At 36.3% G+C, this 25,919-nt stretch overlaps 3 protein-coding genes across 4 annotated transcripts in view; all 3 read right to left on the reverse strand.

Annotated features, from left to right (window-relative positions):
* LOC107739918 (tripartite motif-containing protein 16-like) overlaps positions 1 to 3,734 on the reverse strand; it is a 5,398-nt gene extending 1,664 nt beyond the window's left edge. The window contains exons 1-6 of one of the 2 annotated variants that reach the window (XM_016552169.1): positions 3,638 to 3,734; positions 1,414 to 2,014; positions 1,151 to 1,246; positions 731 to 964; positions 470 to 623; positions 289 to 348 (exon numbers count right to left, since the gene is read on the reverse strand). In XM_016552169.1, coding sequence (XP_016407655.1) covers positions 289 to 348; positions 470 to 623; positions 731 to 964; positions 1,151 to 1,246; positions 1,414 to 1,974 — 1,105 coding nt within the window. In that variant the 5' untranslated portion in view covers positions 1,975 to 2,014; positions 3,638 to 3,734. Of the gene's footprint in view, positions 1 to 288; positions 349 to 469; positions 624 to 730; positions 965 to 1,150; positions 1,247 to 1,413; positions 2,048 to 3,637 lie in introns of those variants that run through there. The other variant, XM_016552168.1, reaches the window with a different exon arrangement.
* A 2,892-nt stretch (positions 3,735 to 6,626) lies between these two features.
* LOC107739927 (tripartite motif-containing protein 16-like) lies at positions 6,627 to 9,553 on the reverse strand. Its single transcript, XM_016552178.1, has 7 exons — positions 9,530 to 9,553; positions 8,723 to 9,094; positions 8,438 to 8,533; positions 7,769 to 8,002; positions 7,492 to 7,645; positions 7,339 to 7,398; positions 6,627 to 7,210 (listed from the first exon to the last, which is right to left on the reverse strand). The coding sequence occupies exons 1-7, from the start codon at positions 9,551 to 9,553 to the stop codon at positions 6,663 to 6,665; spliced, it is 1,488 nt and encodes a 495-aa protein (XP_016407664.1). The 3' UTR covers positions 6,627 to 6,662.
* A 1,965-nt stretch (positions 9,554 to 11,518) lies between these two features.
* LOC107739923 (solute carrier family 25 member 36-A-like) lies at positions 11,519 to 25,387 on the reverse strand. The gene is made up of 7 exons (XM_016552175.1): positions 24,998 to 25,387; positions 19,700 to 19,864; positions 17,540 to 17,617; positions 15,595 to 15,695; positions 14,151 to 14,217; positions 13,752 to 14,041; positions 11,519 to 12,610 (listed from the first exon to the last, which is right to left on the reverse strand). Exons 1-7 carry the CDS (start codon positions 25,036 to 25,038, stop codon positions 12,417 to 12,419), a joined length of 936 nt encoding a protein of 311 aa, XP_016407661.1. The 5' UTR covers positions 25,039 to 25,387; the 3' UTR covers positions 11,519 to 12,416.
* Between the last annotated feature and the right edge of the window lie 532 nt (positions 25,388 to 25,919).

A 25,919-nucleotide genomic window follows, 5' to 3' on the forward strand; every position in this document is an offset into this window, starting at 1 on the left:
ATCGTGATGTAGATATGTGGGGGCGTGTTAGAACGAGGCATTTTAGGTAGGTGTGGCTGACTCTTAACTTTTATAAAGAATATCTCTTTGGATTTGAGACTTTAGTCTTTGCAACTTTACAGATCTTCTTTATGCACCAAGAGCTTGTAACACTCCAAAGAGAAAGGAAAAATTGAAATCGCATCATATGACCCCTTTAACAGATAATAGAAATAGATATTAGATATTATTATTTTCATCATTCAGCAATTGCTCGAAGAAACAAAGTATAAAAATAAAACAACTTACACTGCCAAAATTCATTTGGAGTTTCAGGTTCTGGAGACGCTGCAACATGAACATTTGACACTAAAGCAGGGCACGAAACACAATCAAATGCTTATTTTATAAATTAAATCTAAAATGTTATGAATGAAGCAACACAACTTTTAAAACATTTATTTTAAATATTGATTTAAAACATTGAGACCTTCTCGAGACATTCTGGCTGTTTGCTGTTGACAGACGTCCTCCAAAACCTCTCTGAATGCTGAGATTGAAATGTCTTTAAAAGACAGATGAGTGTGTTGAGTGAAGCTGGGAACGTCTTCATATGAGGGTAAAACACACACAGACTGACAGCTCTGAAATGAGAAAAATACTTCTGACTTAGTTTGTGAAGCACAAAATATCTTTCCACACCATAAAATGAGCATTAAAGTGTTTCATTTCAATATTATTGCATCATTACCTTCAGACAGTGGATCTGATCATCAGTAATCAGAAGTTTCTCAATCTCTGCTTGTCTTTTTCTGAGTTCTGTCAGCTCTTGATCCAGATGTTTGTGAAGTTTCTCTGCTCGATCTATCTCAGTCTTCTCCTGATCTCTGATCTGCTCTTTAATCTCAGAGCGTTTCTTCTCCAGAGAGCAGATGAGCTCAGTGAAGACCTTCTCAATGTTCTCCACGGCCTCTTGTGCTGAACTCTGTTGGACAGGAACAACAGCCTAAATACTGTATTTATGTGACCAATTTCAATTAATTTTGTCATAGTTCTTGTCCAAATCAAAACAGTCAAATGAACTAGCAAAATCAAAATGTCACCAGTTTATTATGCCTCTCTTTTATTATTATTTTGCCTCTTTTTTTTACTTGCATCTTGTGATACTCACTTTAAAAGACTTCACAGCTTCACTGATTTCCTGCTGACCTCTTTCTCGTTCCTCAGTCAGCTTTTGACACACCACCTTTATCTCCTTTAACTCTTTCTGAGGATGTTAATGTACAAAATTAATGTTAAAAAGTAGAAATATAGTTACACCTTGCCAATCTCATTTTGTGGTCATTAAATATCAAATAAAATATGTCATAAAAAGGTAATAAGGAAGAAGTAGAATAGGTACTGATATAGGCCTGCCTAATAAGCATTCATTACCTTTTTACTAGTCCATTCTGAATCTATAGATACAACATTGTGGTTTTTATGATTGTCAGTCATACACAAACAACAAATGCATTGACGGTCATCCTGACAGTAAATCTCCAGAGGTTTCCCATGACTGAGGCAGACGTTCTCCTGAATGAATCTGGAGGCTTCGACTAGTTTGTGCTTCATAAACGCAGGAGATTGATAGTGAAGCTGCAGGTGAGTTTGACAGAAGGAGGCCAAGCACTGCAGACAGGACTTTACAGCTCTGCTCTTCTCTGTAGTGCAAACATCACACTCCACAGCAGCCGTTTGTAGAGACGTCTTCTGCAGCGTCTCCATCATCTCAGCTATCAGAGTGTTCTTCTTCAGTAGAGGTCTCTGACTGAAGCTCTCTCTGCATTGGGGACAGCGGTACGGCGGCTCCTGCTCCTTCTGGCCCCAGCAGTCAGTAATGCAGCTCATACAGTAACTGTGTCCACAGGGAATCGTCACCGGCTCCTTCAGCCGATCCAAACAGACTGAACAGATGAACTGATCCTCATACTGACTCGCTGCAGACTCGGCCATTTCTTTGCAGATAGTTTATATAGCTCTAATAGAAACTGCTCTGCCAGAAGTAAATCATTAAAGAAAGAGAACATAAATTCACATGTAAATCATTAATGAAAGAGCACATCTAAAAATCTACAAAGCACTTACAGTTTTGTGTATTTAGTCCTAAAGGCTTCAACCATAACCAAAATGATAAACATATGACATCAAGACAGCATTAAACACATACAGTAATACCGTTCTTCTTCTTCTTCTTTTTCCCAATGCAAGCAAAAAAGACAGGTAAAACTATTTTCTATAGAAGAGTGTGGATCATTAAAGCTGCAGTCGGTAACTTTTTTTGGTTAAAAATGATCCGAAATCAATATTTGAGCAAGTACATAACCAGTCAGTGTTCAAAACTATCGCCTTACTTTAGCCCGATTCACAACGGTTAGTTTATAATAATGTTTTAGTGGTAACAGTTACGGGTAGGTTTTCGCGGGAAATTCGAGCATGGCACTGCGTCATTACGTCACGTCTGTAAACATAAAGAAGTTGTCCCGGCTACTAGGCCATCGCATGTGAGGATCCTCATCCTGCAGGTGAAGGATCATTTATAGCCTTTTCTCACAACAGCTAGAATAATTAAATGTCAAAAAATCATTTTTCCGCACTCATCTGCAATTCCAGGTTTTCAAACAGAGATGGCGACAAAGAGGCAAAACTTACGGACTGCAGCTTTAAGCAGAGATGGCTTGTTTAGCAGAGAAATAGGTTTCGTTTCTCCTGAATCCACACACTTCCTGGTTTTCAGATGGGAGAGCGAAGACCAGAGGGCTTTTCACACTGAGCTTAACTCCGGGTTATCGTAGTTCTAAACACTGCTGAGTTATAGAGACATTCGCAAAAGCCTTGCAGCATTGCATGGAATCCTTTTAAGTGAGAGGCATCTACATCAGTTTATGAGAATGAGGACAGACAGGAAGTAGAACGAATTATTATTTCGTGTGCACGATTCTCAGCCTCTATCCTGTAAAAAGGGTATGTCAAGAAAACATGTTATTTGTTATATATCTTTTGACAGAATTCCAGTAAACAGCAATAGTAAAATGGATGGACAATCTATATGTACTCTACCCAGAAAGATACTTTATATTTTACATGTGCTATATAGTTTTATTTCATTTTACTACATTTAGCTGATTTATTTCCATGCAGTGGACAGGAGTGTAAAAGTTGAGAAAGTGAAAGTATGGACACTCTATAAAGATTTTACAATTTTTAATTCCAGGTACCTAACCAAACATTTATTTGTGTGAAAAGTTTCCACAAATAATGGTAACAACCTTAATCACTATTTATTTATTTTTTTACTTTAAGAATAAATTCTGTTCTATGCTAATCAACAGCAGACATTTGCTGTCGATAAAACTTAATTTGAATTTAGTCCAGAATAGTCGTGATCACCACAGAAATATGCAATTTTAATGAAGCTATAGAGAATAAAAAGTATAGGTTTTGTAGAATTGTTTGTATAAAAATATTCCGTTTCAACAATACTAACGTTTTTTGACAAATAAAAACAAACTTTTGTTTCACCACGCATGTTACAAGGTACATGAATAGAAACGTGATATCTTTTTAAAAGCAGACAACATGACAAAGCCATTACCATTGGATCTTATCATGTCCTTACCTACATCAACAGACACACAACACGAATATTATCTGTTTTACAGCTTTGGCCCAAAGAACAGCTGCGTGGATTGAAGTTGAAGCACAGGTGTTGTGGTAAATTAGGTTTTGTTTCTATTGAACTCAAATACTTCCTGGTTTTCTGTGCGTAAACAAAATGGGTGTGTGCGCTGTGCCCCAAAGGAAAGAGATAAATAATAACTACGAGAGTGTTAAGAAAAAAGTAGCCTAAATGTAATCTATTCAGAAATGTAATTATCCAATTCATAATTCAAAGCAAAAGCACTTAATAATAAAAACAATATAGCCTATGTCACCTTTCAAATCTATTAGTTACTATGGAGAAAAATGCTAAAAAGATGTGGTGATAATAGCATAATGAGAGATTTACAAGCAATTTTTAAAATGCTGGTCATTTTTGTCTGGGAACACCAACGTAGGTAAAGGATTTTTGGCACAGCAAAGCTGAAAGAATCAAAAACTCAAGATTTGTAACAATAGCAATGCAAAGAGTTTATTACCCTAACGCAGATCTTCTCATTTTAAAATATCAATTAAAACATCTGTATGTCAATAGAATCCATAAAAGGAGGGAAAAGCTTTCATGAAAAAGGTCAGGCCTGCTAATGCACACTGCCTCGTTTTGCCCCCTGTAGAGGACAGAGGAAGAGAAGAAAACAGAAAACCCACAGCAAGTACTTCAAAAAAGTGAGCAAAATGCTCTTAAAAACCTTTAATTACCATTACAGTGCAAACCTTCTCATACACACAGCCACCAAGCACACAATACATCCTACTAAAGCCACAAAGCACACTGTAACACAAACAGGAGAGCAATACCAAGCAAATAACAAAAAACAAAGATACAATGCAAACAGTATTCAGTTCAGTACAGGATCTATACCTAAGATAAACCAAACAAAAGAAAACTTAAAAGCACAATAGAAATAGTGTCTGGTTTGCCCCTTTAAAAAGAAACAATACCTTAATTGCCAGCCACACAACCCACATTATAATGTTATAAATAAAAAAAACTAACACATACTTTAGCCAATGCGCAACTGCAGTAACCCACAGCTTCCAAATCTCAGCTCTCAGCAGGCCTACAAACTCCCACACTATAGGTGCAGAGGAAATACTACAAACAAAAGAAAAGGGACTGTGACTGATTCGGACTTTTTTCTTGCAATTCTGACTTTATATCTCGCAGTTCTGAGAAAAAAAAAAGTTGGAATTGTGTGATATAAACTCGCAATTGTGAGGAAAAAAAGTTGCGTTTACCTTTTTTATTTTATATTCCATGGCAGGAAAAAGAAACAGAATTGCAAGATGTAAACTCAGAATTCAGAGAAAAAAAAGTCAGAATTGCGAGATGTAAACAAAGAACTGCAAGAAATAAATTAAATTTTTTATTTATTTAATCTTGTGGTAGTAAGCGCCGTCCATACGAATATTATCCACGTCAGTAAGAAAAATTTGGGTTACAGATCACTTGCAACTTATACCGTCTCAAAGAATGTCATTTAACCTATGGTAAAATATGTAATTTTTGACAGAAATTAAAACGAGGCTGGTAGGGATAGAAATACAGTGAGTCCAATTTTTGCACACTTTTTTTTGGGACAATTTTTGTTTAACAACATACTGATTGTTCAGCTGACGAAACGTCTTTCCAGAAAAAAAATAAAGAAAAAAAAACTGTCATTGCTGGCCAGTCAACTCACGTTTAAAGGTGCTGTATGTAGATGTAGATTTGGTGTAATGCAATGTGTTTATGCGTTTTAAGTTTAAAAAAACATTATTTTCCATATAATGTACATTATTGTTTCTCCTCTATGCCCCGCCTTTCTGAAACGCGTCGATTTTTACAAAGCTCATCGTTCTAAAAAAGCGAGTCGTGCTCTGATTGGCCAGCTATCCAGTGCGTTGTGATTGGCTGAATACCTCGTTCGTGTGACGTAAATGTTACGCCCCTTAAGCCGTGTCCCAGCAGGACGAGAGACTCAGTCCAGCTGCTCTGCTTGTGCACATCCCATCATCGGTTCTCTTTTAGCAGTTCAGTCAATGTACTGTTAGGAGTAACTGAATAACTCGGGATATCATAAAAACATAAAACCATGTCTGCATTTGTGATCGGAGAAACAACAAGCCTACTCTACACTGCCCAAAACTCGCGTTTGAATCATCATTGGCAAATTATTTAAATGTTTAAACGATTATTTAAAACGTACTTACAGGCTGTGAGTCAGAAGTGCCAGACTGTCCTTGCTAAGTTGGAACTGCCCAACTTTATAGAAACAGCCTTTGTGCCACAGACGCATTAGGCTACTGGTTCAGGAAACGGTCCTCATCCATCCTCCATAAAATGCGCAGCACACATCTGAATATTTGGGTTGAAGTGTTCTGGAACAGTGTTGTAAATACAACTTAACCACTGATTTCTAGTCGTGTCCTCTTTTGGAAGACCAAACAAAGTAGTTTCGCTTTCACAACGCGACTCCACGACATGGCAGCAGCGGCAACAACAATACTACAGCTAGAATAACAGTTATGCCTTCTTTCTTTGCGTGAACATTTGGGCAGCGTTATGCAAATCTTCCCACATCGTGACGTAGACATGTGGGGGCGTGTTAGAATGAGCCGTTTTAGGTAGGTGTGGCTGACTCTTAACTTTTATAAAGAATATCTCTTTGGATTTGAGACTTTAGTCTTTGCAACTTTACAGATCTTCTTTATGCACCAAGAGTTTGTAACACTCCAAAGAGAAAGGAAAAATTGAAATCGCATCACATGACCCCTTTAATAAACCGCTCTTCCCACTACAAATCCCATATTAAAATTTAGTATCCCAAATGAAATAAATCTACAGGTCATTATCATAATGGAAGACCTTTTAATTTCTAAACTGATGGAATAAATCATACAATGTTGATTTTCATATCATTAAGTCAAGATTAATGAGAGCAAAACCATTCAATAAATGTGTTGAGATGATTTATGGTAAAACTTTGTCATACATTCTGTTTTTATATTTCGCCTTTTTTAACTTTCCTCTGCTCTATAATCCTGACAGATGAACCCAACGCAGCAAAAAATGCAGGGTAGAGGGGTTCAGTGAATGTGGTCTGGACTCTGTGTAGTAGAGTCATTGTGTCAGAGACGCTGTAGAAGCACAGAGTTCCTGCTCTGTGATCCAGATACACTCCTATTCTAGAGGAAGGAGGGATACGGACCTGTGCTTTACCATGCATGAAACAGAAATTCTGTAGATAATAGCCCAATCTCCAGGATATTTTGTTCAAGCCAAGTTTACAGTCATCACCACTGTTTCCTTTACGACCAATTCCTTTGTAACAAACTGCTACAGCCCAGTTGTTCCCACTGCACTCAACCTCCCAGAAACAGCGACCGTACAAACCCTCTCTACACAAGATGTAGGGAAACTTATCATCAAATCGTTCTGGGTGATCAGGATATTGCTGGATTTTATCTGAACTTGATGCTTTTCTGTTCTCTTCTGACAGTTTGAGGGTTTTGTTTGCAGTGTTTGGATCCAAGTTAAGTTGACAGAAATCTGAGGAGGAGGAATGAATAAAAAATTAATTTGAACAAATTTGGTTTCAAAATGGTCACATGATGGTAACAGTTCATATCCACTGATGTTTATCAGTTAATGAGTGTTTGCCTTGAAGTTCAACTTACACTGCAAAAAATCATTTTGGGTCTTTAGTTCTGGAGTCTTTGCAACATGGACATTTGACACTGAAGAGAGAAAACCAAACAAGTACATGGTTAATTTGTTGGTTAACTCCTACAGAGTATGAATGACAATACAACATATTAAAAGATTCAGACCTTCTCGAGACATTCTGGCTGTTTGCTGTTGACAGACGTCCTCCAAAACCTCTCTGAATGCTGAGATTGAAATGTCTTTAAAAGACAGATGAGTGTGTTGAGTGAAGCTGGGAACATCTTCATATGAGGGTAAAACACACACAGACTGACAGCTCTGAAATGAGAAAAATACTTCAGACTTATTTAGTGAAACAAAATAGATTTTTTATAAAACACAAAACAAGCATGACACATTGGAGATTCATTTAATAGATTCTTAACATTTTTGCATCATTACCTTCAGACATTGGATCTGATCATCACTAATCAGAAGTTTCTCAATCTCTGCTTGTCTTTGTCTGAGTTCTGTCAGCTCTTGATCCAGATGTTTGTGAAGTTTCTCTGCTCGATCTATCTCAGTCTTCTCCTGATCTCTGATCTGCTCTTTAATCTCAGAGCGTTTCTTCTCCAGAGAGCAGATGAGCTCAGTGAAGACCTTCTCAATGTTCTCCACGGCCTCTTGTGCTGAACTCTGTTGGACAGGAACAACAGCCTAAATACTGTATTTATGTGACCAATATCAATTAAATCAAATGTATTATTCCATTATCATAAATGAATCTTGCAAAATAAAAAGATGTTGCCTGGATTAGTTTTAAAGGTTCAAAAACTTTATCAATCCAATCTATCAAAATAGGGGCAAGACCCTTTTGGGGTAGGGGGTGTTTGTTTTGGTGATTTCAAATGTCAACATTGGCTACTAGAAATTGCTTACCCCACATTTAAAGTGATGTTTCTGAAAATAAATAAATAAAACAAAAAGGTGTTTGTGTGCACACAAAAACAATTTCGATCTAGTTTTTTTTTTCATGCATGCAAATTTCACTAAAGGTCGTCTGTAGGATTCTGTATTAATATGATGCATTGCATTTATTGTTTTATTCTCTTTTCTCCCCCATTTACTCACTTTAAAAGATTTCACAGCTTCACTGAGATCTTGCTGACCTCTCTCTCGCTCCTGGATCAGCTTTTGACACGCCACGTTTATCTCCTTTAACTCTTCCTGAGGATGTTAACATACAAAATCATTAAATAACAAAAGTAGAAATACACACCGTGCCAATCTCATCTTGTAATTGTTAAATATCAAGTAATATGATGTGTTCTATTATCCTAGTAATTTAATTAATTAAAATAAATAACTATCAACTCAGGGAAAAAATGACAACTACCTGAAAATAGCATTCATTACCTTTTTACTAGTCCATTTTGAATCCACAGATACCATATTGTGGTTTACATGACTGTCAATCATACACAAATAACAAATGTATCGATGGTCATCCTGACAGAAAATATCCAGAGGTTTTTTATGACTGAGGCAGATGTTCTCCTGAATGAATCTGGAGGCTTCGACTAGTTTGTGCTTCATAAACGCAGGAGATTGATAGTGAAGCTGCAGGTGAGTTTGACAGAAGGAGGCCAAGCACTGCAGACAGGACTTTACAGCTCTGCTCTTCTCTGTAGTGCAAACATCACACTCCACAGCAGCCGTTTGTAGAGACGTCTTCTGCAGCGTCTCCATCATCTCTGCTATCAGAGTGTTCTTCTTCAGTAGAATTGTCTTTCGAAGTTGTAAATAAAAATTAGCTTTTGGAACGTTTTACAAGAAAATTTTATTTTTGACTTTATACCTCAAAATGTCACTTTTTTTCTCGTCAGCATGTAGGCCTAGTAGTGATGGGAAGTCCGGTTCTTTTCCGCGAACCGGTTCTTTCGGACAGTTCGTTTCAATAAACCGGTTCAAAAAACCGGTTCATCTGTTATTTTACGCCCTAACGTACTGACGTCATTCGCGATGACGTAATGATATCAAATCTGTCCTCCTGGGCCGGGCCTAGCTAAAGTCGCAATAGCAATAGCCTTTTGTTACTCATAGCCCTTAGGCTGATATGATACACGGGGCAACTTTTTTTGAGCGATGCTGCTTGGGCACTTGAGAATGGGTAACAAATGTCTATCTGGATACTTTAGATCGGTCGTGGGCCCCGTGTCTCACCTGGTTGCTCGTTAACAGCAACATTGCTCAAAAAGTTGCCTCGTGTATCATCAGCTTTATTATGGAAGCCCATTTCCGCCACTGAATAAAGATTTTTTAAAAAGGTTGTTGCGACTTTTTTTTTCACAGAATTGTGAGATATAAACGCGCAATTGCGAGATATAAAGACACAATTGCGTGATAAAAACTCGAGGTTGTATCACGCAATTATGAGGGTGAAAAACCGGTCAGAATTGTAAGATAAAAAGTCGCAATTACCTTTTTTATTTTTATTCAGTGGCAGAAACGGGCTTCAATAGGCCTTACAGTCAAGGTAGCGCCAAATGTAACTTTTTTTTGACAGGAATGAAGGCTGTGAGGGACTGAAGTACAGTGCGTTCAGTGGATTGGACTGTTGTTCAGACATTCTCTATTTCAGCTGAAACGTATTTCTGAAAAACATCTGACAGTTTCTATAGACAAAAACTCCATAAAAGTCTTGACAGGTGCGAGTCTTGAAAATTAATACGGTGCGTGCCATTGTAAGCCTATCCCTCACATCCTCGTTTTCATGGGTATTAAATTCAATATGGCACCTAAGCTGACTGAATGTCTATTTTGATGTCAGCCTATATATCTGAGCGAAACTTGAGAAAAACAAACTCTTGAACTCAATGTTACTTGCTGATCCTTTGTAATAATTACCTGCGGCTTATTTTTACTAGCAATTTATAAGTGATTTTTTTTACACCGACTTTTTTGTCAGTGTACAAAATTGCCTGACCTTTTGTGTAGTTATTTAAATAAAAGTATAAAAAACTCTAAAGGAACTGATAAGCACGTCTGCTTACATTTAAGCATTCTTTAACTGATTAGGACTTTTTCCTTTTTCAAATCTAAAACAATTAGCTCCATATTTAATTTCTTACCTGCTTGGACAATTAAACAAGTTGTTTCCTCGCGTGCAGATCTGACCCAAACTACAGCCGTTTGGACCTGTGAATGCTGAACCACTCGTGTAACAAGTTTAAAGTAAGTTTTGTGTCACTGGAATTCACACACACATTTCCTGATTTTCCATATGTCAAACAAAATTCCTCAGTGCATGTGAGAAAATAAAAATAAAGCAAAGAAAAACAGCAGTGTAAAGGAGGCCGTGTCTAACAACACAGTAAAAACACACAATTCAGAAATGTCTAACTTTTGTTCAGTGAGAGTCATATCTCTAAGACAAAACCCAAAATCTCCATCCAACCCAAAATATACATGTTCTTCTTTGTTTTCTTAGATGCATTTATTTTCCATCTGCTGAATATCAATGTCATAATGAACAGTGACAACAGAGCAGGTCACACCAAACTGACTGTAAACAAAACCAAACACTGAAAGAAAAAAACTAAACTAAACACTGGGCTTGTGACATATGGAGGCATAAAAGAGTGAGAGAACGAGATACAAAACTGCATCATAAAGAAAAACATGAATTTTGACAATATTTTATGTTTTTCTGTCTGCAATGCAAAAAAAAATCTTTATTTGTCTTGTTTTCCTGAAAAAAAAAAACTAAAACATTCTTATAACAAGATCAATTTACTTGAAATTGAGAAACAAAAATATAAATATGATTAGAATATAAATACAGATAGATATAAAGACATTCTCAGTAAATATACACTGCAATTTTTTCTTAACAAAATAAAACGAAATTTGCCAATGAGTCGAGTATAAATCTAACAAAACAGATTTATACTTTAAGTTATAAAGATGAAGTATTAATACATTGTAATCATTAAAATTACTAATGTTAAAAATAGTTTAATTCATGATATACTGTCTAAAAACGTCTTAATATCTAATGCAATTTTGCTTCTCAAGCAAACTGATCTTATTCAAAGGATTTCTTGGTATTTTTACTGCAAAACGACAAAAATGCTGTTTTCTTTTGCAGAGACTCTTTTCTATGGCATTTAGCACAGCGGCCTTTGATTTTTTTATTTTTTGTGTGTTCAATGTGCGTTTTTGGGATGGGGTCAACAACATGGCGACAAAAAAAAAACGTATTTTGTGTTACAGTGCAATGGCTTGCTTGCATAATACTTGCTTTTCTTTCTTTTTCTTTTTTAAAATTTTAAATGATTATTTCTTTATCATTATTCATTACCTTCTTTCATTAATAATTCTGCTGCTGAGTACATATATGTATTAAAGTTTTTTTGTGCCAACAACCTATTTTGGCTGCAATGATTGTTACATTCATGTGTTAAGGTTAAATAGGGGCTACAAACACACAATAACGGGAATAAACGGACAAATATGACACTCTGAGACTAGCACACAATCACCTGTACGGTGTTAAAACAACTAAACAGACTCTTAGACATCTGTTTTTGCATACATGTGCACACAGTGTCAGGTATATGCATCAGATCTTTTTGCTTTTGCATTGCATGGTTGTAAGCCTCAGATTGGATCCTCTCCAAATCCTTTCCAGCTCAAATCTCGAGAAAATCCAGTGAAGCTTTGATCGCCATCATAGCATCGCAATGATGCCGACAAACCCCTCAAACACCTGCCAACATAAGAACAGCTTCTCTGACAGAAATAACCTGCTGAATCCACATACAAGATCTATCTGACGTGAAGTGCTGTTTGAGATGTAAAAACGAACTCTGAGGAGGCTAAAGGTGAACTGACTGTCAAGGCTTTTTAGAAGCAGCAGCATTTTAAGCAACATTAAAAGACAGAAAGTTAAGGAAAACCAAGAAACGAGAACATTGCTTTCTAGACACAACCTTTTCAGTCATTTTCCTTTTTCTCCTAACACCTTCCTCTCAGAAGACACTCCCAAATTGTGAATGAAACCACAGAACTCTTCGTCCATGAATACTGAGGCACCTCAAGTTAAAGTTTAGCCATCAAGCAGGTAGACGACGAACTCGTAGGTGCACATCATGATGGCTGTATTGGGGATCTGTCTGACCAGATGTGTGGTGAGTCCTCGGTAAAGAGCTCGATAGCTTTCCTCTCTAATCACCAGGCTGAGACTCTGGAAGAACGAGCGGTACTTGGTACCTTCTTCCCTTAGCCGTGTGCGGATAACCTCTGCAGAACCAAACAGAAAAACAAATATGCTCAGAATTGGTTACAAACTATTAATAGTGAAACTTGAAACCCAAAATGATACTGTTTGTCTCCCTTTTTAATTTTTATATACCATTCAAACATTTAAGGTCAGAAAGATTTTTTAATGTTTTTTTTTTTTTAAAGAAGTCTCTTATGCTCACCAAGGCTGCATTTATTTCATTACAAATGTTATTGAAAATAAAATGTTATTGCAATTTAAAAGAACTGTTCCCAATCAATAGAATATTGCCATAACTTTTACTACCTTCTGATCACACTGCAAAAAAAAAAATATATATTTTTTTTAAAGTATTCTTCCTCAGTATTTTTGTCTTATTTTCCAGTTCACACGTCTTAAGATTCTTAAATCAAGATATAGTTACTTGAGAAGCAAAACTTGCTTTCTGTGAAATTGATCAAACTGAAGTTACGAAGCTACGAGAATACTTTGAGCGCAAAAGTAAAAAAAAAACGACTTTATTCAACAATTCGTCTCCTCCGCGTCACCCTAGAGCCATTTTGGAGAGTATCCACTGAACGTAAACTGCGTATACTGTTTTGTGTCAGCTGCGTCACGCGGATACGGTGTTTTCGTTCAAATCAAAGCGTAAATGATATAAACAACGTATCCGCGTTGCACAGCTGACACGGAGTATACGCAGTTTACATTCAGTGGATACTCTCCAAAATGGCACTAGGGCAAGGAGATGAATTGTTAAATAAAGTCGTTACTTTTTTTTCTTTTGCGCTCAGAAAGTATTCTCGTAGCTTCGTAAAATTACGGTTGAACCCCTGATGTCACATGGACTATTGTACCGATCTCCTTGATATGTTTCTGGGCCTTGATCGTGGTAGTACCCTTGCTGTCTATGGGAGGGTCAGAGAGCTCTCAGAATTCATCAAAAATATCTTAATTTGTGTTCCGAAGATGAACGGAGGTCTTACGGGGTTTGGAACAACATGATTTTTGGGTGAACTATCCCTTTAATGCATCCTTGCTGAATAAAAGTATTCAAATCTTTTGAACCGTAGTGTATGTAATATTATGGAAGTAAAATACGTTGTGGATGATGTTTTATGTTGACTTCTAGATGCTCTGATGGTAAATGCACATGCTCACCGTGTGGATAGGCTATAGATGTGGCGCAGGTCTTGGAAGTGGCGGCTGCCAGCATCATGCCCACGAAGTCCGACGCGTCCTTGGCTGTGTCCTCGGCCCCATCCATGTGCGTTGCTGCTTTGGCCTCTAAAAGACGTCGTTTTATGCTTTCATAGATCACAAAGTGAATCACAGTCTCTGAGATGCCCGCATAAGAAGCAGACATGCCGCGGTAAAACCCACGTAGACCATCCGTCTGATACACGCGCCGCACACACTCAAATGCATTCATGCGACGCTCCCCGCGTTTCCTGTGCAGAGTCAATTACAAAACTTAGTCTGGAATCATATATAATAAGCACTAGGTCATGTTAAAATTATAATCTACTTGTATAATGCCACATATCTGTTTGCATTTACCTGGCGTCCAATTGTAGACGTGTCTTAATTAACCAAATTGGGTTGGTTGCTGTTATAGCCGTGAACCCTGATGGAAGTAGAAGAGGAAAGATTAAGATTTAAATTTACTAAAGAGAAATGAGCGCAAACTTTCACACACTAACAGATATTTAGCTAAATTAGCTACTTTCATACACTAACTTTTTTATAACACATTACTATTCAAAAGTTTGAGGTTGGTAAGATTTTTTATTAAAATTTTTTTTTTGAAAAATGAATACTTTTGTTCAACAAGGATGCATTAAATTGACAGTAAAGACCTTTGCATTGTTACAAAAGATTTCCATTTCAAATAAATGCTGTTCTTTTGAACTTTTTATTCATCAATGAATCATGAAAAAATATATCATGGTTTCCACAAAAATATGAAGCATATGTTTTCGACACTGATATTAATAAGAAATATTCCTTGAGCAGCATATTAGAATGATTTGAAAGATCATGTGATTTTAAAATATATTCAAATAGAAAACATTTTAAATTGTAATCATCTCAAAATATCACTGTTTTTACTGTATTTTTGATCAAATAAATGCAGTCTTAGTAAACATAAGAGACTTCTTTCAAAAACACTAATAAATCTAATCTTATCAACCTCAAACTTTTAAACACTTTTGAATATTTCGGTTTTACATAAAGGGCCGTCCTGAGAGCAAGCATGTAACTATTAAACAACAGCAGGCAGTGCAATCATTTTTTAGTAAAATCATCCAAATTCATTTTGATAAAATAGTTGTTGTTGAACATTACATTTAGGTTTAAAATTAACCATATTTATTTGCAATTTGCGTTCTTGTTTTTCTTTATTGTCATTCAAAACTTGATTCAAAGTGTCCTGCTGCTTTAAAACTGGACTAAACATTTGTTTTTGTTTATATCTTTGCACAGTGTGAGCATAGTTTAACTATATATATATATATTTTTTTTTTTATAGCACTGAATTTGCACATTGTTTGGAGGAAAACATTGCAGCTCAGAGTTACAGCCCTAGTTTTCAACCAATACTGCACTCCTCACATGATTTTCTTCTGAAGTTGAATGACTTTCTGTCTATCATCTTCATAAACAATGAAAAAGCAGCTTAAAGGTGTAACAAAACTCTAGCATAGTACGAGCGTTAATCTAAATCCTCCTTGGCAAAAGTCCAGGTGACAGGAGACCAACACACACACACACACACATACATTCTCTTCTGGCCGTGTGCCAGATCTTTATTGAGTGCTTGAGCGCTGTGATATTTATTAGCCTGTTACTCAGAGATACAGAATGGAACAAAAGGAAAAAGTTGCAATTCCAATCCGCTGGACAAATCGACACATGCAATTAAGCAGTAAACGGTTTATATTTTATGATCCCATCAAAACCGAGGAAACAGGATGTAGTTGGATTGCATGCTCAAAGTTACCTGCAATCCCAGCAGACGTCATGTGCACCTGCGTGGAGTCTGGCTCAAACACACAGTTCAGTCTCTCCTTTGAGCTGGAATAGGCGGCGAAGTAGATGGCCCTGAAAACACAGCAGGACACATGAGTAACAACACACAACGCTATTACACCCTACTGAACTACAACAGACTGGTCAGGCTGGTTTTGGCCACTTTGGTCAGTGTGGGAGACCAGGATGCCAACCAGATAAACCAGCTGGACACCACCTTGGCCAAGCTTGGAGACTTACTAAACCATTTACCAATTATCTGATTAATCTGATTACATCATCTTGGCCAGGTTTGGAGACTTTCTAAACCAGCCAAGACAAGCAAATCACCAATTAGGCTGGCTTAAAATGTTCTTTTCAGGAGGATTAATCTGATTACATCATCTTGGCCAGGTTTGGACTGGAGACTTTCTAAACCAGCCAAGACAAGCAAATCACCAATTAGGCTGGCTTAAAATGTTCTTTTCAGGAGGAAAATTGGTCATTAGCTGGTCCAAGTCATTTATTATCTGCAACAAACTAACCTCATATTAGTTTAAGGTGGGTTTTGAAACAAGCTGGTTGGAGGTGACCAGCTAATTTCTATCTTAGACCAGCTAAAAACTATCTACCAAGTTCCAAACACAAGTAACAAAGATAATGATTTTTCAAGAGAATAAATGCATTTTTACAGAATTGTTCACATTCATAAATTTATATTTGGTTTTCATAGCCTTGATTTATTTTATTTTTTTCAATAAAATACAGAAATGATCTGATTAACATCATATCGGCGAGACTGGAAGACTTACTAAACCGAGCAAACCATTTAGGCTGGTTTAATATGTTCTTTGCAGCAGGAAAACTGGTCATTAGCTGGTCCATGTAGGTCATTATCTGCAACAAACTAACATACTAGTTCAAGGTGGGTTTTGAAACAAGCTGGTTGGTGACCAGCTAGTTTCCAGCTGAGACCAGCCAGAAACCATCTACCATGTTCTAAACACAACTAGTAAATCTTAGCCAGGCTGGGAGACTGACTAAACCATTTAGGCTGGTTTAAGATGCTCTTTTCAGCAGGTAAGCTGGACATGAAGACCAAGATGGACATTATCTGCAACAAACCAACCTCATACTAGTTTAAGGTGGGTTTTTGAACAAGCTGGCTCGTCAACTAATCAAAGACCAGCTCATTTCCAGCTCAGACCAGCTAGAAACCATCTACCATGTTCCAAACACAAATACCAAAGCTAAGCTAGATTTTTCCAAATAATAAATGCAAAGCTGCCAAATACAACATAATTTTGCTCCCCGCCTTCTGAAACGCCCATTGGGTGACTATGATGCCTACGTAGGCAGCTCACAAGGACAGCATGTTCCTCACAAACCCTCGCATGTAACCGCAAATGTTTGCACATGTAGTATCCTGAAGCTCTTAACCAATGGACTGATGGAACTAAAACTCTATATGTACTTTTCAAGTCTTAAAGGGACAGTTCACCCAAAACTGTGGCACACAAAAGAAGATATTTAGTCTTTCATTGTTTGGACAGTCAAAAAACACAGAGTCATTTCTCAAAATATCTATTCAGTTCTAAAGTTGAAAGTCATACAGGATTTGAACAACATGTAGGCCATTAAATAATGACAGAATTTTCATTTTTGGGCAAACTATCTTTTCAATTTCAACTGATGTCTGACCTGTAAAATAACCCTAAACTGAATGCTGAATTCAGACTTGTGTCTGTGTGTTTTTTCCAAGCTCTGTAAATTTGCAGCTTTACCGGTTGAGCAGGGATTGCATCAGTCACACTGCAGTCAGACTCACATCACTTCAGCACACACAGCTCAGGACTACACGCTCTTACTGTAAATGCTTGCTGAGATAAAGATGTTTTGATCTGCCTGTTTAACTGTATGAATGGACAAACACTCACCGTGAAGGAGCCACTCCAATTAGATTGGGCCCCAGGCCCCGAAATAAAGAACGAGGGCCTTCCTTCTCAAGAATTAATCTGAGAAAGACAGAGAGAGAAACATATCAACAGAAGTGCATGGCAAACGTACCAAAATGACACTTTTGTTCTGAATGGCTTTGTGAACATTATGTTGACAAAAGTCTGGAGTTGGTAAAACATGTAATGTTGTTCCTGGGAAATATTTGGGGGATATGTCTTATGTTTCACTCCAAAATTTTATTGAGCATGAAAATGAATTCTAATGTAAGAACATTTAAGATTTTTTCATTGTGACTTCATATTCATAACAATTAAGCAATTCAAGCAAATTGGTATTTAACCAAATTCTTATGCAAAAATAATAACAATAATATTGCTTGTTGAACTATATTTATAGATAAAATGGGGGCTTAATTGTCATGAAAATGACACCAAATAAAACTTAGCGGCCCTATAAGCAGGCCACAATTTGATTATGAAAACATTTATTTATTCATTTTTATTCTATGTAAAGCTGTTGGAACAATATTTTGCTATATAAATGAGCCGATTTGTTTTGGAGTGAAATATAACCCAAACATTTCTTTGTGAGAATCACCAAAATATTTTTTAATCTTTCGATCAGCCAATAAGACACACCTCTGAAGAACGTGTTCAAACAAAGAAATTCCTCTTATTGGCGTGTGAGAGCTTATTGGCATCACACACATACAGTATAAAAGAAAGTCATAAAGAGAAGCTAAAGAAAGATTAAATCAAATGAATGATGTTATTTATATTCCATCTTGGACTTCATTATATACAATCTTAATACTCCATTTATTCTTTAACCCTAGTGGTTCGCAACTGGCAGGTTCCGACAGAAAAATGGGCCACATAAGGTAATGGACATCAGGCAAGAAAACAATGCTAGATGGAAATAATAAAAAGCAACTACCCATGTAATTGGGTGTAATTTGGCATAATTGTTATTAAACTTATCAACTTTTAAAAAGGAGGCAAAAACACTTCCCATACCTTTTGTTGTTGACATCAAAGTACATGTGTCCAATCAAAGTCTACAATACTAAGATGCAATTTCAGGTGTCAAAAAGCCAAAATAGACAGATGCCAACATGGACAGGTTGTGTAACAAGCCATAAACCGTGAAGGAGTGTATATGATGTCAGAGTCATTTACTAACCGTATTAAATTAATAAACGAGACCAAAGTCGATCTAAATGTCTTTGTGTTTAGTATTTTGGTACCTTTCTGTGATGTATAACCCGAGTTAAACTATGAGGACAAGGGGCCCGTTTTGAGAGCCAGTGATTCAGACACACACACACACACACACACACACACACACACACATCAACCGAGAGCCAAGCACCAGGACGCAGTGTTTTAGTGTGAGGGCAGTGATTGGTTGGGTAAGGGGGAGTGGAAACCACTGTGAACAGTCTCTTTATAAAGAAAACAAAGCAAAGCAAAGAGAGGGCATTATAGACTTTATGCAGTATGCGCTGTATAAACACTGAACTTCTGCTTTGGTAATGTATATATTTATATATTATATATGCTGAACCAACTGGAATCAAAATTTTTATGTTGCAAACCAACGTTCCTTATTTTGTCTCGTCTTCTGACTTTATTTAGTCACATTTGGTGGTGTACTAAAGAAATATGACCACATTTTTGGAAAGAGTCGACAGAAAGGGGGCGTTTCCTCTGGCAGGGAAGATGGACACTTGGTTTTAGGCCCACAAACCATAGAGCAAATGTTTACGAAACCCTGAGCTCATGCAACGCAGACTCAACATCCTCACAATGCAGATGTAACATTCGCACTGTTCCAGTACAGGGTGTTGCCTGTATCCAGAACTAAAACATAAATATATATAATATAGAATTGATGTATAAAATATAATTATTATATAAATATAGTAATTGAATAATATATTTATGTACCTCAGTATTGTACCACAGTATGGTACTTCATTGTAATTCAAAGAATATCATGATTTTACCATAGTTAATGTCCAAAAAACATGGAAATAGCATGGTACTTTTTTGTTAGTGTACTTACAGAATAAAAGAAGGCAATGTGTATGCATGCACTGCACAAAATGTAAAGAGGTCTAACTTGTTTAAACGTACCTGAGGCAGTGAAGGGGCCCCGGAGGGGCCACACGTGACACGCTGGCTCCATTAACTGTGCTCAGATGCACCTCAGAGATGCAGAGCGTTATTGAGGAAGACTGAAGCCTCGTCTTCACCACCTCTAACGGACAGGTCAGGATCGCACCCACCGTGCCTCCACATCTGAGAGAAACAGAGAAAAGGCAGAGACAGTGCACATAATTGATTAAAAGAAATTATGTTGAAAATATGGTCAAATTCTGTCAATAGCGGTCAAAAGTTTGACCTAACAATGTAGGGCATTCATCCCATGACTTCTTATCTGAAAGCCACGAGACTTCAGTCGAGCATCACAACACAGATGATAGAATTTCAACTCTAATGTGAAAGGTGAGTTGCCGTTAATCGGCTCCAACACTTGCACTCGTGCCGCGAGATGTGGGTCAGCAAACACAGTAACCCAAACCAACCCTCACCTGCCAAAAACAACCTGATATCAGTGTCTTCCAATGGAAAAACGGCATCTGAAATGTGGTGTGATGCATGTGATACAAATCTAAAGCTACAGAAATGTTGTTGAGGAACAGCTTATTAGACAAAGATAATAAATCAAAAAAAGGTGTCATTTACTGCATGTAAAAAAAAAAAGTACCATATAGCAATACCATGGTACTTTTGATTGTTATTTTAATATATGAAAACACTGTAAGATAAAATGGAATGCAGTACTGTGCAGTTACTAATATGGGACATAAAGATGGGATAAAAAGCCAGTTTTTTTGACAGTATCATGTAGACAAGAGAGTTCAAGAGAGTGCCAGTCAATAGTTCTATTTTAAACTGCACTGGTTTATCAGAGGACAGATATTTAGAGCACAGGCTACAATCACTGTGTACTGAATATCAATGCCAGGCATGATGATTCCCTCATGCCACTTCAGGAAAACACACTACCGTAACAGATCATTCCAGAAACCTATGACTGTCACTTATAAAATCACATTCTTGCTGTTAAAGTATTACTAAAGAATAAAGATTTAAACCTTCCATTTTATTTTTAGGTCTAGAAATATTTTTTAAAGAATAAGAATGTAAATATCCTGAGGTTTCTCTCTCTACATAGACTGTAATATAAACATCAGTGTGTCTGGATTCAAGGTCTCTTGGGACGGCAGTGCTAAATTATGCAACGTCATACTGCAAACCACAATGCGTTCTTTATATTTAGGTTTGTTTGTGCTTGCTGATTTTCTGTCTGTTTCAGAATCAAGCTGAATGTCTATATATCAGTGATTCATTGAGTGAAGATTGTGTCATCAAGAGTCATTATCAGCCCTAAATAACTCTATAACAGCTGTCAGTTCCTGTGTTACATCAGATTTATTCTTCCTGGGAAACGCAAACATATTGGATGTGTGGAGCAATCAGACCTCCTTTATGTATGTACAGTATATACATAGTGGGAATGTAAACATATTATCAATGTAAACTATACTGCATCAGAAATATTTTTTAAAGAATAAGAACGTAAATATCCTGAGGTTTCTCTCTCTACATAGACTGTAATATAAATATATTTCTCCTTTATGTATGTACAGTATATACATAGTGGGAATGTAAACATATTATCAATGTAAACTATACTGCATCAAACATATGTTGAAATTAGGGCTGCACGATAAATCGAAATGGAATCGAGATCGTGATTCGACAGAAGCTGCGATTGTAATGCGTATCTTTCAGTGAAGCACGGTTCTGTGATCAGCAGTAAATCTCCATCCAAAGGCCAGAGGGCGCTCTCGCGCTGAAACTCCAAATACGCCTCGCAGAAGAAACCCAGGAAATGCCTATCGCTGCAGCTGAATAAACAGAAGATTCAACTGCTTTCATTGATTCAACGTGACTAAAAAACACACAACTACGGCAATATACGGTTTATCTGAGTTCTTATTATTATAATTTTCATTAAAATAAAGTATATTTATAATGCAATGCCTTTATCACTGCTTAAAAACTATGAAATATGTTGCGTGCCTTATTCTCTGTAAGAAGCCACATCATCTCACAGAAGGATTTATTTCAAACACTCAACTGATGTTATGAAGTGAGTTTGGAGTAAAAACATGTTATTAAATGTGGTATTTTCACATGCTTTCAGATGGAGCAGCATTTACTTCACAGAGCCGTAGTTCACTGAGAAGCTATGCAAACAGCTGTCAGTATCGATTTTTGCGATTTGCGATTTTTTTGCGTAACTTGTCAGTGAACTACGGCTATGTGTAGTAAATTCTGCTCCATCTGAAAGCACGTGATGATGAGTTCCTGCTGATTACAGAACCGGCATTACTATCAAAATGCGCATGACAATCGCATTCGACTAATCGTGCAGCCCTAGCGGAGATCATAGATGAATGCTTTAGGCTTCTGAAAGATTTATTAAACGCCACACAAAACTCCAAAGAAATCCCACTTGTTTGTGATAGCACTATGCTCTAGCAAGTTAAGTATTTAATTGCACCTCACTTGCGTTGGTCAACCAGAAAAGTTTGAAGGCAGCTCTGTCAACCACAAATAATGGCACGAATTCAGGGCAGAACTAACATTTTGTTCTGGGGGGTTGGGGGGGTGGCCTTACATAATCAATTTATCACGGTTTACTACACTATTAGCATGACTTAATTTAATAGATACATTCGGTTTTTATTTTTCCTCACTTTAATATAAAAGCATTTGCTTAAATAGGAGTAACGTTAACATGATTAAACAGTGATACGGTACCCTTATCCAGAACGATTTTATTTCAATGGTTTTTTTCTTAATTTTTTACTTTTTAACGATTTTCCCGAAAGACCATTTTAAGACTGGCAGTGGAAAATGCCAAACGTAAGTACTTGCTAAAAGTACCTGCTAAACGGTCTTATGTTTCTGTCTGTTTCAGAATCAAGCTGAATGTCTATATATCAGTGATTCATTGAGTGAAGATTGTGTCATCAAGAGTCATTATCAGCCCTAAATGACTCTATAACAGCTGTCAGTTCCTGTGTTACATCAGATTTATTCTTCCTGGGAAACGCAAACATATTGGATGTGTGGAGCAATCAGACCTCCTTTATGTATGTACAGTATATACATAGTGGGAATGTAAACATATTATCAATGTAAACTATACTGCATTGCACTGAAAAAAGATCTCATCATCACAGCTTTGATCGAGCTTCGAGTAGACTTTGGTATATTGTGTTATGGTAATGATCTTTTCAGTGTTTGGAGAAACAAGTTAATTAGCACCTACCGTATTGACCCGAATATAAGACGATGTTTTTTTCTTCGAAATACATCTGAAAAAACGCGGTCGTCTTATATTCAGGGTCTAGACTTTGACATGTCAATAATACACCCACAACAATAGGTGGCGCCAAATACGCATAAAACGAGTGCAGGGTCGTCTTATATTCGGGCCAATACGGTAATTAACGTCAATCATATATAAATAAATAGGAATATATTGTCTCTGAATTAAAATTCAGAATTTTTGTAATGACAATTAATAAAGCTACTCTAAGAAAAACTAAAATCTGAATTGATCTTCAAACTCTCAATCTGTCACCCTGCCGGATCAGCTGACGCTTCTCATGTCCATCATAACCAAACAAAAACTCAATTGTTCTCTAAAATGGTTGGTGTGATGGTAACGGCAATAGCATGGGGTACAGGTTTTTTTTCTTTCTTTTTTCATTTAAATAAATAAATAAAAACACATACAGATGCCAAATAAACTGAAAATATGGTCATAACAAAATTGCTAATATTCCCTTATTTTAACACATAAAACTCAAAAGGAAAGTTAAGAAGCCTTGGCAAAACAACAACCTCCAGTAATTGTAACCTTTCAAAACTTTCAAACATGAGAAAATGTTATAATACAAAACATACAAAAAAAAAACACACACACACGATAAAAAATTATTTTATATCTTTAATATGAAAAATTTATAATCTAAAAACTAAAAATAATAGTTGCTGTATATACACACACACATACATACATATATATATATATATATACATATAAAAAGTTTGGACTCAGTAAGATTTTTATTGTGTTTTAAAGAGCTAATTAAAGAGCTCATTTAAAGGCTATTTCTGTGATTTAAATCTGAATTTTCAGCATCATTACTCCAGTCTTCAGTGTCGCATGATCCTTCAGAAATCATTCTAATATGCTGATTTGTTAACAATGTTGGAAACAGTTGTGCTGCTTAATAAACGTAAAAAAGAACAGCATTTATTCAAAATAGAAATATTTTCTAACAATTTAAGTGTTTATTATCACTTTTTATTAATTTAACACATCCTTGCCTTAATTTCTTTAAAAAAAAAAAAAAACTTTGAACGGTAGTATATATTGTTAAAGAATTTCTATTTTTAATAAAATAATCCTTAAAAAGTATCACAGGTTCCAAAAAAATATTAAGCAGCAAAACTGTTTCCAACATTGATAATAAATCAGCATTTAAGAATGATTTCTGAAGGATCATGTGACATTGAAGACAGGAGTAATGATGCTGAAAATTCAGCTTTGCATCACAGAAATAAATTATATTTTAAAGTATATTAAAATAGAAAACCATTATTTTAAATTGCAATCATATTTCAGATTATTACTGTTTTTTCTGTATTTTTGATCAAATAAATGCAGCCTTGGATGAGCAGAAGAGGCTTCTTTAAAAAAAAATCTCACTGATCTCAAAGCTTTTGAACGGCAGTGTGTGTGTGTGTGTATATAACATTTATAAAAAGTAAAGTGTAAAAAATAATTTACAACAAATAAAATAAACTATTATTACTATTATTGATAGTAGTAGTTCTAGACTCTAACGTTAGCTGTTTTAAGTATTAAACGATATGTAGTTTATGTAATCTTGAAGAGTAAAGCTGTCTAAATTCAGCTTTGCATCACAGAAATAAATTATATTTTAAAGTATATTAAAATAGAAAACCATTATTTTAAATTGCAATCATATTTCAGATTATTACTGTTTTTTCTGTATTTTTGCATCAAATAAATGCAGCCTTGATGAGCAGAAGAGGCTTCTTTAAAAAAAAATCTCACTGATCTCAAAGCTTTTGAACGGCAGTGTGTGTGTGTGTGTATATAACATTTATAAAAAGTAAAGTGTAAAAAATAATTTACAACAAATAAAATAAACTATTATTACTATTATTGATAGTAGTAGTTCTAGACTCTAACGTTAGCTGTTTTAAGTATTAAACGATATGTAGTTTATGTAATCTTGAAGAGTAAAGCTGTCTCACCCTCCAGCAAACAGATGCACCAGTGTGTCTCTCTGGCTCATCTCGGCTCATTCTCTCCGGGACGCACCGGACTGGGCAGCAGTGTCAGTGTCCGTGTGGCGCTCATGCGGGTGTGCGTCGCGTCGCGGTCACTACCAGCCACTTTATGCAACCTCAAAGCATTTCTGCGCGGCTTCGCCTCCAACAAACCCCCGCTGATCGATCCACGGGCGTCACTTCTTCAATAGTTGGTCTGAAAGTAAGTCTGCGGTGAAAAGGTGACTACATATCACTGATCTGGGTCAAAATCCATTTGGCAGGTCAGATCAGGGGGTTCAAAACGAGCACGTTTGTCCCGCACGCAGTTCACCTTCTTCGTGTCGACTCTCCCACTCACATTCCGCGACGCTAACGCGCTCACGGTTCACTCTGGCGATGGACCAATCAGAGAGCGCAAAACAAAAGCGTCTATTGGTCGACTTTCAGTTGACGTCACCAGAGCCCGCCTCTATCAAGCGCCTTTCACGTGATCTGTGCTCTTTCACATACAAATTAGTCGTGGGTTACATATATGATCAAACTAAAATAAAAAATGACAAACTTTGCAAAATAACTAAACTATATATTTTGTGCCTAGTACACCGAAAAAGTACTTTGAAATAATTCTCCCTCAGAAATTGCTAATACATTTCTCAAATGTTTACAAAGAAACGCATTGAATTAAACATGAACATTTGAAATCGCATTTTCTTGTAAAACTTACTACAATAATCTTTTTATTCCCAACTTCTTATAACCAACCTCTGCACTCTTTGGTCCCAGACAGTGTTTCTTTTTCTTTTTTCTTTAATTATTTTTTTTTAATAATTATTATTTTGATTTTATTTAATATTTTTCCTGGAGGATGTAGCATTTGTCAGGTCTCTTTTTATAGATACAGTTA

The sequence above is a fragment of the Sinocyclocheilus rhinocerous genome, unplaced genomic scaffold (assembly GCF_001515625.1).
Source record: "Sinocyclocheilus rhinocerous isolate Xijiao unplaced genomic scaffold, SAMN03320098_v1.1 scaffold1126, whole genome shotgun sequence".
In the NCBI taxonomy this organism is placed as follows: Eukaryota; Metazoa; Chordata; class Actinopteri; order Cypriniformes; family Cyprinidae; genus Sinocyclocheilus; species Sinocyclocheilus rhinocerous.

Coding starts and splice junctions, on each gene's coding strand:
- LOC107739927 (XM_016552178.1), bottom strand. CDS start 9,553: ATGTTGCTGTTAACGAGCAACCAG. Junction 9,095..9,529: donor TGCTGTTAACGAGCAACCAG/GTGAGACACGGG, acceptor CAACTTCGAAAG/ACAATTCTACTGAAGAAGAA. Junction 8,534..8,722: donor CAAAATGGACTAGTAAAAAG/GTAATGAATGCT, acceptor TAACATCCTCAG/GAAGAGTTAAAGGAGATAAA.
- LOC107739923 (XM_016552175.1), bottom strand. CDS start 25,038: ATGAGCCAGAGAGACACACTGGTGCATCTGTTTGCTGGAGG. Junction 17,618..19,699: donor GGGCCCCTTCACTGCCTCAG/GTACGTTTAAAC, acceptor TGTCTTTCTCAG/ATTAATTCTTGAGAAGGAAG. Junction 15,696..17,539: donor ATTGGAGTGGCTCCTTCACG/GTGAGTGTTTGT, acceptor CTGTGTTTTCAG/GGCCATCTACTTCGCCGCCT.